Source organism: Lactuca saligna, chromosome 3 (genome assembly GCF_052625555.1).
Source record: "Lactuca saligna cultivar CGN05327 chromosome 3, ASM5262555v1, whole genome shotgun sequence".
Lineage (NCBI taxonomy): Eukaryota > Viridiplantae > Streptophyta > Magnoliopsida > Asterales > Asteraceae > Lactuca > Lactuca saligna.
This window is the reverse complement of record NC_136419.1, coordinates 185,575,893-185,589,444: the sequence shown is the minus strand read 5'-3', so window position 1 is coordinate 185,589,444 and position 13,552 is coordinate 185,575,893. Positions and strand designations below refer to the sequence as shown.

The 13,552-nt window shown below is 43.6% G+C and overlaps 1 protein-coding gene across 1 annotated transcript; it reads left to right on the top strand.

Moving 5' to 3' along the window:
* The first annotated feature begins 12,658 nt into the window (after window positions 1-12,658).
* On the top strand, window positions 12,659-13,074 carry LOC145036254 (uncharacterized). The gene is made up of 2 exons (XM_078984709.1): window positions 12,659-12,701; window positions 12,770-13,074. Exons 1-2 carry the CDS (start codon window positions 12,659-12,661, stop codon window positions 13,072-13,074), a joined length of 348 nt encoding a protein of 115 aa, XP_078840835.1.
* The last annotated feature ends 478 nt before the right edge of the window (window positions 13,075-13,552 follow it).

Here is a 13,552-nt window from a genome sequence, read left to right as displayed (position 1 = left end):
GAGTTCAGCAACACAAAACCACCGGAGTTTGATGGGACCCAGGATCCAATTGTAGCGATGAGGTGGATATCATACAAGGAGGGATGTTTCTTTACTTGCTCATCTCCTGAGCATTTGAGGGTTCGGTTCGCGCTGAACCAGCTTCGCTTGGGAGCGAAGGACTGGTGGAAGTTTGTGACAGCGCATTGTTCGCCTACTGAGCTTGCTGCAGTGACTTGGGAGAGGTTCACTGCTATGTTCCGAGATGAGTACGTTCCCCAGGTGGAAAGGGAACGTTTGGCCCAGGATTTTTTGACCCTCAAGCAGGGTACTGATTCTGTTACGGTGATTACGAGGAAGTTCCATGAGCGGGCGATGTTCTGCCCAGAGCATGTGTCCTCCGAGCAGGCACATATGAACCGCTACCTGAGTAATTTGAGGAAGGATATACGGGAGTTCATGGCGAACTCGTCATATTGGAAATTTGATGAGCTTCAAGCAAATGCCCGGAAGAGGGAGATAGAGTTGGAGACCCAGGCTAGGGAGGAGGCTGAGTCTCAGACGGGGGATCAACGGCCGACACAGTCTCAACCGGCAGCCAAGCGGGCCAAGGCCGTTGATTCACGATCTGGGAGTCAGAAGGGCCGCACTTGTGGCAAGTGCGGCAAGAGCCACCTTGGGGTGTGCAGAGCGGGGTTCTGCTACAAATGTGGCAAGGAGGGGCATATGGCCATAGATTTCCCCAAGGGGTTTGCAGTATGCTTTCACTGTAACCAGACCGGACACCGCAAGGCAGAGTGTCCACAGTTGCGAGGGACTACCTAGGGAGCACCTCAGGGATCTACCCCTGCTGCTATTAGAGCTATTGAGAGCCGGCCAATGAAGGTCGAGGTACCGAAGGTGCGAGGGAGAGCCTTCGAGTTGACCGCGGAGGAGGTCCGCGCAGCGCCCGATGTTGTGGCTAGTATGTATTCTTTCATATATTTACTTTTATGTTGAGATATTGTGCTTATATTATGATATACGTAGGTACTTTTCTTGTGAATTTTGTACCTGCCTTGGTGTTATTTGACTCGGGTGCGAGTCGGTCTTTTGTATCTTTGGCTTTTAGTCAGCACATCAGTATTACTCGGAAGGTGATGAATCGACCTCTGAGAGTTTCCATAGCTGATGAGAGAGCGGTGTATGCCACCGAGGTGATTCGAGGATGTGTACTCGAGATTTTCGGTGTTAAGTTCTCGATTGATCTAGTTCCTATTGCGATGGGAGATGTTTGTGTCATCGTGGGCATGGACTGGTTGAGTAAGGTTGGAGTGGTTATCAACTGCGAGAGACAGCTGGTGACTATACGAGATCCTAGTGGAGGAGTTCTTACCGTGTACAACGAGGGTACGCGTTCTGGTCGGCATTTTGTTCACCCGCCAGAGCGAGACAGAGTCTACAGCAGGGTTGTAACGGGTTTGTAGCATATGTGATGGATACGAGGGTTGATTCAGAGAGAACGAGGTCAGTTGATGAGGTTCCTATAGTGCGTGAGTTCTCGGATGTATTTTCGGAAGAGTTACCAGGTGTGCCTCCAGAAAGGCAGGTTGAGTTCAGCATCGACTTGGTTCCGGGAGCTGCACCTATCGCCAAGGCACCTTATCGCCTTGCGCCTCCAGAGATGTAGGAGTTATCCTCGCAGCTTCAGGAGCTGTTGGGGAAGGGATTTATTCGGCTGAGCAGTTCGCCATGGGGAGGGCCTATCCTTTTTGTTAAGAAAAAGGATGGCTCACATCGAATGTGCATTGATTACAGGGAATTGAACAAGCTGACGGTCAAGAACCGTTACCCATTGCCGAGGATCAATGATTTGTTCGATCAGTTGCAGGGAGCATCTTGGTTCTCCAAGATTGATTTGAGATCAGGTTATCATCAGGTGAGGGTGCGAGATGAGGACATCCAAAAGACAGCGTTCAGGACTCGTTACGGGCATTACGAGTTCGTGGTGATGCCTTTCGGGCTCACCAACGCATCGGCGGTGTTCATGGACCTCATGAATAGAGTATGTAGGCCGATGTTGGATCGCTCAGTGATCATGTTTATTGAAGACATATTGGTGTATTCGAGATCCAAGGAACAACATGAGGAACATCAGAGAGAGATCCTCGGAGTTTTGAGATCAGAGAGGCTTTACGCCAAATTCTCCAAGTGTGATTTTTGGTTACGAGAGGTCCAGTTCCTGGGGCATCTTGTTAACCAGAAAGGGATACTGGTCGATCCAGCCAAGATTGAGGCGGTGATGAGTTAGGAGGTGCCGAGCTCACCTACAGAGATCAGGAGTTTCCTAGGAATGGCAGGCTATTATCGGAGATTTATCAGGGATTTCTCCAAGATCGCCGTGCCACTCACCAAGTTGACTCGGAAGGGAGTTGCTTTCTCATGGGGCCTAGAGCAGCAGGCCTCCTTTGAGACACCTCGTCAGTAGTTAGGCGAAGCCCCGGTGTTAGCCCTTCCGGAGGGTATGGAGGACTTCGTGGTATATTGTGATGCGTCGATATCAGGGTTGGGAGCGGTGCTTATGCAGAGGGGGCACGTGATAGCATATGCAGGGAGGCAGCTGAAGCCTCATGAGGTAAAGTATCCCACCCACGATTTAGAGTTGGGGGCAGTGGTGTTCGCCCTTAACATCTGGCGTCACTACCTGTATGGGGTCCGGTGTACCATCTACACGGATCATAAGAGCCTGAAGTACTTGATGGATCAGTCCAGCCGGAACATGCGGTAGAGGAGATGGTTGGATGTAGTAAAAGATTATGATTGTGAGATCCTGTACCACCCGGGTAAGGCTAACGTGGTGGCTGATGCCCTGAGTCATAGGACGGAGAGTGTCCCAATGTGAGACTTTTGTATGAGATTGACAGTGATGACTCCAGTCTTGGACACCATTCAAGGGGCTCAGGCCGAGGTTGCGAGACCAGAGAACCAAAAGAGGGAGCGAGTTATCGGACAGGTATCGGAGTTCGTTACTGATAGCTGGGGAGTTATGACATTTCAGGGTCAGATTTGGGTACCGTTTGTGGGCGGGACACGTACCATTTTGATGGAAGAGGCACATCGATCGAAGTTCTCGATCGATCCCGGGGACACTAAGATGTATCTGGACCTAAATAAGAAGTATTGGTGGCCCTGTATGAAGAGGGATGTTGCATGGTTCGTTGAGAGGTGCCTAACCTGTCGCCGAGTTAAGGCCGAGCACCAGAGGCCGCATGGTAAATTGCAGCCGTTAGAGGTTCACGAGTCAAAGTGGGAACAAATTGCTATGGACTTTATCACCAAATTGCCAAGGACTGCGAGGGGTGTCGATGCAATTTGGGTGATTATAGACCGGTTGACGAAGAGCGTTCCCTTCCTTGCCATTAGCGTGAGCTCTTCTGCAGAGAAGCTGGCAGAGTTGTATGTGAGAGAGGTAGTCTCGTAGCATGGAGTCCCGATCTCAATTGTCTCGGATCAAGATGTGCGTGTCACTTCCAGTTTCTAGAAGAAATTTCATGAGGAGTTGGGTACGCGGTTGCATTTTACTACTGCATATCACCCACAGACTGATGGGCAAAGCGAGCGGACAATTCAGACACTCGAGGATATGCTCCGAGCATGTGTATTGGATTTTGGCGGGAGTTGGGACACATATTTGCCCTTGGTAGAGTTTTCCTACAACAACAGTCATCATTCGAGCATTGGTATGCCACCCTTTGAGTTGTTGTATGGGAGGAGGTGTCGGACCCCCATTTGCTGGGGAGAGGTGGGACAATGTGTAACGGGAAGTACAGAGATCGTGTTTCAGACGACTGAGCAGATACAGCAGGTCAGGCAGAGGTTGTTAACCGATCAAAGCCGTCAAAAGAGTTATGCGGACAGGCGTCGGTCCGAGCTCGAGTTTCAGGTCGGTGACTTCGTACTCTTGAAGGTCTCTCCTTGGAAAGGAGTGATCCGATTCAGGAAGAGGGGCAAGTTAGGGCCTCAATATATTGGACCTTTAAGGGTAATCGAGAGGGTAGGTAGGGTAGCCTACCGTTTGGAGCTACCTGCGGAGTTGGGGTAGATTCACAACACTTTTCACATGTCGCAGTTGAGAAAGTGTATAGCCGACGAGTCGGAAGTGGTACTGTTAGAGGATATTCAGGTGGATGTAGGCCTGAACTATGTTGAAAGACCGGTGGCAATTAGGGATTGGAAAGTCAAGGTTATGAGGAACAAGGAAGTGCCTCTGGTGCAGGTGCAGTGGCAGCATAGGAAAGGGTCAGAGCTGACTTGGGAGTCGGAGCGCAAGATGCGTGAGCAGCATCCAGAGTTGTTTGCAGAATGAGACTTCGAGGGCGAAGTCTGATTCTAGTGGGGGAGACTTATAACATCCGGAATCCCATGTATTTTATACTAGTAATTTATTTTTTGAATTTATGAAGGAACTCGCCGAGTTGATACTTAGACTCATCAAGTAGGATCGCAGCTTATCTTTCGGGTTCGCGTTGGACTCGGCGAGTCCACGCTGTTTAATGAAACCCTAATCCTCTGGGGTTGGAGCCTATTTAAGGGCACTCGTAGCCTTCCATTGCGGCTACCAGTCCCTTGAGAGCACCCTAAGTGAGATAGATCGTTGGGAAGAAGGAGAAGCCATATTTGATCTTTTTATCTTTGGTTTAGCAAGAAGAAGGTCATCAAGAGCAAGAGGAGGCTGAAGGAGGTGTGATTCTAGTGGTTTTAGAGTTTAGAAACTTCAAGTTGAGGTATTATTCGGACCTTCTTTAGTTTTGGAATTGATCCTTAGAGTTAGGGTTTTCTAACCTCTTTTGAGGATGGTAATGTGGAGCAATTGGTCCCTTATTGAGTTTATACCTTGGATCTGGACTCAAAGAGGTCCAGAGACCTTAACCCTTGGAGCTCTATGAGTTATCTTGAGAGTTATGAGCTTAGGATGCCATGTTTAGGGCTAAATCACCAAATGATACCATCTAGACGATATATGAGTGTCAAGGTCTGGACTTTACGTGATTATTATGCTTGGAAAGGACAGATCTATGAATTAGAGGAACAGATCTGACCTCAGAAGGTCAATGGAGTTTGTGCATGGCATGTACTCGCCGAGTTGTTCTTGAGACTCGGCGAGTTGAGTTGGGGTAGCCCCGCGATTCTGACCTGGGGAGTCATCGAGTAAAGAAAGGGACTTGACGTGTTATATGGGACTAAAAGAGTTAAGTAGACACAGGTGGACTCGCCGAGTTGCCCAAGTGCACTCGCCGAGTCAGGTCAAAGTTTGACCGTTAACTTTGGTTGACTTTTAGGTTTTGGTCAGCAATGAGGGCCTTTGAGCCAAAGGAGGGGTAAAATGGTCTTTTACCCTTTTGAGGGTGCTTAGAGAGAATAGAGTCTAGTTCTGAGAGTTATATTTATGAGAGTATTACTTCATGTGTTTACGGCAGAGGCTAGATCGTATTTCTACCGAGTCAGTGATTTACCGGGACATCTGAGGTGAGTCTTCTCACTATACTTTACCTAGAGTGGTAATTAGAGTTATGCGCCAAAGTTATCATATGCTATTATGAGATGTGTTATACTGCATTGTTTCTATGTGTTTTATATCATGTGTATATCAGAGTATACCAGAGTTAGAACCGAAAGGTTCACAGAGTTAGGACCAGAGGGTCCATAGAGTTAGGGTCCACGGGCCCACAGAGTTATAGCCTCGAGTGGCTAGCAGTGTTATGTATGGTATTTTGGGGAACTCACTAAGCTTTACGCTTACAGTGTTATGGGTTATGTGTTTCAGGTACCAGTGATGATCGCAGGAAGGCGCCGACATGACTCGTACACACGCATGGATTTTATGTAGTTGATCTTGGGAACTAATTTGTGAACCAATGTATTAACACAATGACATTTTGTTTTAATGGCGTTTGATAAAATGTGTTTAAAAATGTGAAAATTTGTTTTAAATTTTACGGTGTTACAGAAGTTGTTCTTGAATTCAAACCCCATTAGTGATCCAATAATTTTTTTTCATTTTTGATCGTTTGATTCGTTGGATCTATTTTGTTTCAAACCCCATTACTGATCCAATAATTTTTTTAAAAGATCAAGTACCAAATTCAAAATCAGACAATCAATTCTTTTGTTCATTGATTCATACTTTGAAGCTAAAATCCAATTATTATTGTTTACTATCCATTAATATGTGTTTGAGCCCACATCTAACAATTCGATTGCTACTGTTCATACAGTAGTATTTAGCCCAATTCGTGTTGCGGAAATGAGTTCTCAATTTCACACCTTTGAGATATATTCAAATTGCTTACTGATCCACTAGTACATTGCAATTTGTCTTCACCAAAGCTAATTAGATCAAATATTGTTCATATTTGAATCAATGAGTTGGTTGAAAACGATTTACAATTTTGACTTTTGTATATTTTTTTTTTCTTCTCATCTGGTTGTGCTTGCTCAATACTCAATTTCAACTTCGTTTGTATCCTATGTTCATTGGAGATGTTTGAAAATCAAACATGTCTATTGATGTTGTTCGAGTTGTATTTTGTGATTTCAACTACTATGAAGTATTAGAGTCGAATATTTGGAATCAAAGTTAAATACATTTATCATTTGAGTTCGCTTTTGGGTCAAATAAGCATGAATTTGGGAAATTAATTTAAATGTTGGATACGATTTCAATATGTATATGTGAAATTCAACGTGTGACTGTTTGGTGATAAGGATCATTATCGGCTATGAATGACGATTTTAACATGAGAAGATCGAGGTTGAACAGGTTTCTTTATGGTGAAATTGATGACTGTGAATCGAATGATTCGAGACTAAAATGACAAGCAGATGGGCTGAGTCGAACGAAAGTTTTAAGAATGAAGAGATGAAAATGGAATGAGTTCTTGGAACAATGATCAATGTATGGAGTCGAATGATTTGGGATGTCGATTGTTGATCTTTGAGGTCGAATTTGCTGATGAGTGGTGATGTCGAGGATCGAAAGTTTAGGTTACATTCTCAAATACTCGACACTCAACTGCATTTGGCTAACATCGATGGTTATCGGGTCAAGTCAAGATTGATTGGTTATATCGACAGTATGAAGATCTGAGATCAAGGTTGAGGGTCTAAATTATGGAATCGATCTCATAATCGAGAGTCAAGCATCAAGATTTGAGGTATATAGTCTCGACTGGGAAGGTTTGATTTCAAATGTTCAAAATGGGTATCAATTTTCTTTGGTTGAAGGTGTTGTAACGATACTGGAATTCGAAGTGAAAATGAAGAAGAAACAAATTGAGTCGATTTGAATCCCTGAACTTTCTAAGAAGTGGCAAACGTCATCGACATCCGAAATAGGGAAAAATTTTGTGAAGAATGTAGGATTTTAATTTCGAATCCCTGGAGTTTCAAAGAGTTGGCAGAATTTACCCAGTTTGGCTGAGAAATGGAAAATCTTATGTTTTGAGTCCCTACATTTTATGTGAATTGACACTTTATGCCCAGTTTCACATGTGGGGTAATTTTTGCATTGGAAGCTATTTTTGGCGCAATGGGTTCACGCAAAATTATGATATTGGTAATTTTTACCAAAATTTTCGAAATTCTAGCAACTCTCACCTAAAAGTCAAAAGTTTTCACAAAAATTGAAAATTCTTCATGATTTTTTTTTTGTGATTTTTTTTTTCATGCAAGTTTTTTTCGGTTTCATTTTTGTCACACATCGAGGGGGAGATTTGTGAAGTTTGTTCCTTGGGCACTTATCAACCTTAGTGGGTTTTATAATCACTTGTTGATTATAAAAAAGGGGAGAATGAAGAAATGGTATTCGAAGCTTCTCGGGTATTCATTTGCGGATTTGAAGACTGGTATTACATCGAGGGGGAGTTGGTCTTGGTCGTGCGAGCTCATCGACTACTGAAGCCAGGACATCCAATCCTAACTTTCAGGGGGAGAATGTTAGGTGCAAAGTCATTCTTGGATGTCATGTGTGCTTACCCTTTTATTTGTGTGTAATGAGCTTTCATATAAATAGGAATGTGTGACACTCATTTAATGTAAGAACTTGTGATATATTAGTCTAGTGACAGAAATATTGCATAAACCACTTTCTAATACTTTCTAGACTAATAAGAGATTAAAACGAGATTATTTACATCCTTGTGTTCTTCGTGTTTTTGATTCTTGCATGATTCACTAAATCATTTCATATTCTGTATTTGTCATCATAGATAGGATCACTACACTCTAAGAGTATGAGTGGCCGAAATATAAAGGGCAAGGGTCCTTTATATAGTGGTATAACGAAGTCCTGGATAATCCTAATATGAATATAATAATAATATTTCAAATTTGTAATTATTCAACTCTATATTTATACACATGGGATAATCCAGAAACCCTAGATTATCCCCTAGAAACCGTCCACCCTCCCGGTGAAAGGTTCTAGAGTCTTTTGTTTAACTGTTGAATAATTTCACTTTAGACCCTTCACTTTTAGTTAATTCCATTAATCTCAAAAATAATTCCAATTAATTTCTAATCAATTATTAATTAAATATTACTATTTCTAATTAATATTTTATTCTCATAATATATTAATAAATTATTTATTTCAAGTTATTAGTCAGATAATAAATCAACCTCTCTCTCCAAAAACCATCATGTCTAATTGCTAGGTTTGAGGGCAACCAAATAGGACTGTGTTAGTATCGATTCATGTTTATACAGTCTCCCACTTGGATAAGTCTGTAACTATAACTACCAATACAACTTATGACTTGATCAGCAAATTCTAGCTCCCAAAAGTTGTTGTAGTAGTCGTTGTCGAACATTGAACCAGTCACTTACGTGTCCTAAGATAAGTGATTATATAATCTTTCGTTCTGCAATATCATCTAGACATGAGGCATGGAACAAAATCAATCTCATTGTCTAACACTTTCTGTAACACCTATGACTTGAGGTAATAATAATTATTTAATATCTTGTAATTTATTTGTTAGCCATGAGACAGGTAGTGGATTGGTAAGTGGGCCGTTGTGGTTAGGCTGCCCGAAGACGTACGATGGGCGTAAGCTTGGCGTACGCGGGGCATAGTGCAGCATTGGATTCGGAGGGCTCATGTGCATACGTGTCACATACCAAGGAGTACGCGCAACGTACACGAGCAGACTCAAAACCCTAATTTTTAGCGTTTAATCTATATAAATACAACATTATGTCCCAAACTCTAGCCTCCTTACTAGCCACCTCGATTCAAAAACCCTAGAAATCCTTTCATACTTCATCTTTGTGTGTTTTGGCCTTGTGAAGCTTACTTTGGTGATTTGAAGCTTGGAAGGAAAAGGAAGAAGTTGAATCTGAGATAACATCACCATTTGGCATCCATTTGAGGTAAAAAGCTCTCAACTTGCCTCATGAATGCTTAGATTTATGTTAATGGTGTTTTGGACCTTTTTAGACTCCAAGAATGGATTTTTATGCTTCTAATCAGTTCTAGACTTAGGGTTGCCACCATCAGTGCTATATGAGTCCCAAGAGCAGGAAATTTTCAATCTTAAAGGTCCTTTTGTGACCATGCATGAGTTCTAGTCACTTCCATGAAAAATAATTGTCATATTTCAAGTTTGGGTACATTTGGTGGGTTGTAAGCCACGAAGTGATCGACTTTATGAGTTAAGACATGTTAGTGGGCTCAGATTTGGGTTTTCATCTTAAGGTCTTACGGGATTAAGCATTTTTGAAGAATATGGCTTAACAGGGTAGTACGTTGGGCATACAAGCCAGTATGCACAACGTACAAGCCATGCAAGTTGTACGCTTAGAGTACAAAGGGGTACTACCAGCACACTCTTTGGCTCTGGGCTTTGCGTCTTTTGGGCCTCGGATTGGGCCAATCTTTGGACTCATCAGCTGTTTGGCCTTAATGGTCCATTAGAAGTCAGATATTAGACTAAGTATATGTTTGGGCTTAAGGGAAGGCCTATTTGCGGAGTTGGGCCCAATTTGGAAAATTGGGCCATAAGTGGGCCACTAGTGGGCTTAGAAAGGTTATATAAAATTTGGGTCGTTGAATTCGGGGAGTCGTGGGAGCAGTTGTTAGAGATTCCTTACCGTAAGATTCAGCAGTCAGCTTTGCGAGGTGTGTTTTCCTCCTGTAGGAACGGGTCGAAGGCACCAATACTGGCCCATTTATGTATGTTAGTATGTTTCGGACTAAGGAACGATGACGAGCAGTGCCCGATGTAGGTTTATATGTTCCCTAGGTACGATGTCAGGCAGTGCCCAAGGAATGTGTGTATGCTTGATGCCTTCGTGATGATGTAGCGAGAAATGCCCATGTTATGTTATTATGTGATTATGTGATTATGTGTATGGTATATGGTAGTTTGTGGAGACTCATGAAGCTTCATGCTTACAGTTTTTAGTTTTGGTTTCAAGTGCTTCCGGTAGCAAGGGGAAGAGCTCGGGATGACTGTGGTGTACACACCATTTGTTTAGCCTGGTATGTTTTTTACTCTGATATGTTTGACAAATGTTTATGATATTTTGACATACATGATTTATGATTTTTATGTGATGAGTTGTTAGCTATGGTTTTATTAATGATTTAAAACAAAATTGTTGGATCGTATTTTTGGGATGTTTCAAGTTGGTATCAGAGCCTTGGTTTGAGGGATTCGGGCACACTCTCGGGTCTATTTGAACTCAAACTGAGGATTTGGTATAAATATTTTCAAAATAAACCATTTTAATAAAAATGATTTTGAAAAGAGAAAAGGGTATGGTGCCTGCAATCAGCCGAGCTCATGTAAGTTCTCCCAAATTACCCATACATGGTTTTTATGATATGCTTATGAGAACTACTTGCTAGATCAGGGATAAGGATCTAGTAGGATGCCTTATATGCCTGATATATGTGTATGAGATTTATGAATTGCATGCTAGTTAGTCAGAGATATGATGGCCTGATTAGGACATGCTTACTCGATGCTTTAATGTTTCTTTCTTTGTGCTTTTAGGAGTTCTAGTTATCTTTTACGAACTAGTAAACGAATATGCTAAGTTACATATTAGTGAGGACTAAATTATTTTAGAAGGTTAGGTTTAGCCTTATTTCGCAGCTCTTGTTTGAGGTTAACCGTTGTAGGGTAGGACCTTTCATTCGAAGAATTATCTGGTCTAAGTGATATGTAATGGTATTCGCGAGCTACTTAGGGGGGGATAGCAGGGATTTATTATGCAGATGATGGTAGAGAGTGGGTTGGATATTACCATAGGGCAAGCCTAGGATAAGATTAGCGCGTGAAGCATTAGTAGTGAAAGGGACTTGGTGGAGTCAAGACAGTTCTTAGGGAAGCTATGGATAGATGTGGAAGGTAATATGGGCCCATACTACTAAAAGCAGAGGATCCATACTTGAACCAAGGAACGCTGAAATGAATCCAGGAAACTTGTAGTTTGTGATCCCTCGAGTTATGATTAGTATTTTGATGTTTGTTATGGTGTGTTTTTCAGTATGGTGATGCTACGAACTAGACCAGTCGGCAGTTCAGGTGCCAGTGAGGGATCAGGCTTGGGCTCTGGAGCCGGACATCTCGATAATCAGATGAGAGAGTTAATTTCATCTGAAATCATGGACAATATATTGGACCAAACTCCTGTGATATTCGTTACGATCAAGGAGAGTATCGTGGAGATTATTGACGAGAGAATGAGTGCTTTCCCACCGAGATGGCAGCCTTGTTAGGGGCGCGCACGATGACCTTTAGGGAGTTCCGAGCTTGTTAAGCTCTAGACTATCATGGGGCTCTGGACACTATTGCTAGCAGCAGGTGATTGGCTGATGTCGCCAACGCCTTTTGCACCAGCCGTTGTCCCGAGGGGGACAAGGTCCAACTTGCTTCCTGCCTTCTGAAGGATATGGCACGTGATCGGTAGGAGGACGTTGGACATGCAATTATAGATAATGTAGCTCTTGATGTGATGACTTGGAGTGACTTTTGGGCTAGGTTTAGAGCCGAGTTTGAACCAGTGATTGAGGTGCAGCAGCTTGCTAGGGAGTTCCAGGATCTCTAGCAGACCACTGAGACGGTGCTAAGATCACCGCGATGTTTAGGGAGAGGGACCTTCTTGTTCTATAGTACATGGAAGACGAGGAGATGAAAAAGACCTGATACCATGATATCCGCCAGTCTGTGAGTTGATCCAACTGTAAGATGCTGGAGGAAATAATTCTGAGGGCTCAGGAAAGGGACCTGGATTTGGAGATGGAGACGGAGAGGAAACCAGAGGGGGTTCAGACAGGGAGTGTGGGGAAGAAGTCCAAAGTATCAGATAACCAATCGAGGAGCCAGCAGGGCCGCAGACACTGTGGAAAGTGCAACAAGTTGCATGAGGGATATGTACAGCAGGTAGTTCAGGTTGCTTTAAGTATGGCCAAACAGGTCATGTCAGCAGGGATTGTAATGCTACCACCACCATCACTATAGTATCAGATCTAATTTGCTTCTGGTGCAATCAGAGGAGACATAAGCGGTAGCAGTGCCCGAGTTTAGCAGCAGTAGGACAGGTGGCGGCACCCACTTCTGCTACATTGAGGATTACCGATGGCCGACAACCTTGGGCAGAGGCGCCTGTGGTGAAGAGCAGGACCTTTCAGATGACAACAGAGGAGGCACGTGATGCTCCTGATGTGGTGATGGGTATGTTTCTTCTCCTTATCTCTTTATCATATCGATTTATTTAGCTTATGTTTATGTATGATTTATAGGATCGTTCCTTGTGAATAATATATCTACTCTGGTATTATTTGACTCACAGGCTACCCAATCTTTTGTGTCGCTTGCACTCAGCAAGCATTTTGTAGGAGCTCTAGGGGAGCTGGATTGCCCACTTGATGTAGAGATAGTGGATGATAGGATCATTCGGGTTGTGAGGGTTCACCGGGAATGTACACTGCAGTCGCTTGATGAGAATTTTTCTGTGGATTTAGTCCCCATTCCCCTGCGAGCGAATAACGTTATCGTAGGGATGGACTGGTTGAGCCACAATGGGGCAGTGATCGACTGCGAGTAGCAGCTTATATAATTTTAGACCCCAAGTGGGGGAGGTTTAGTGAATCAGGGTGAGAGGCCGCAACATGGACGGACTTTGTGCTCAGCAGCGAGGGCGAGACGCTAGCTACAACAGGGTTTTGTAGGTTACGTCGCCTACGTCATGGATACCCGGGATAAGGGTAAGGTGATAGTGGATGATGTGCCGATTGTGAGGGAGTACCTAGACGTATTCCCGGAGGACATGTCTGGGATACCTCCGGAGTGGTAGGTAGAGTTCAGGATTGACCTGGTTCTTGGTACGGCTCCGATAGCCATGGCCCCATATCGGTTGGCTCCTCCTGGGATGCAAGAGTTGTCTACACAGATGCAGGAGCTGTTAGCCAAGGGATTTATCAGGCCGAGCAGTTCTCCATGGGGGGCCCCGAGCCTGTTCGTGACGAAGAAGTATGGGTCACATCAGATGTGTATAGATTATCGGGAGCTGAATAAGGTAATCG

Coding starts and splice junctions, on each gene's coding strand:
- LOC145036254 (XM_078984709.1), top strand. CDS start 12,659: ATGACAACAGAGGAGGCACGTGATGCTCCTGATGTGGTGATGG. Junction 12,702..12,769: donor TGCTCCTGATGTGGTGATGG/GTATGTTTCTTC, acceptor TATGATTTATAG/GATCGTTCCTTGTGAATAAT.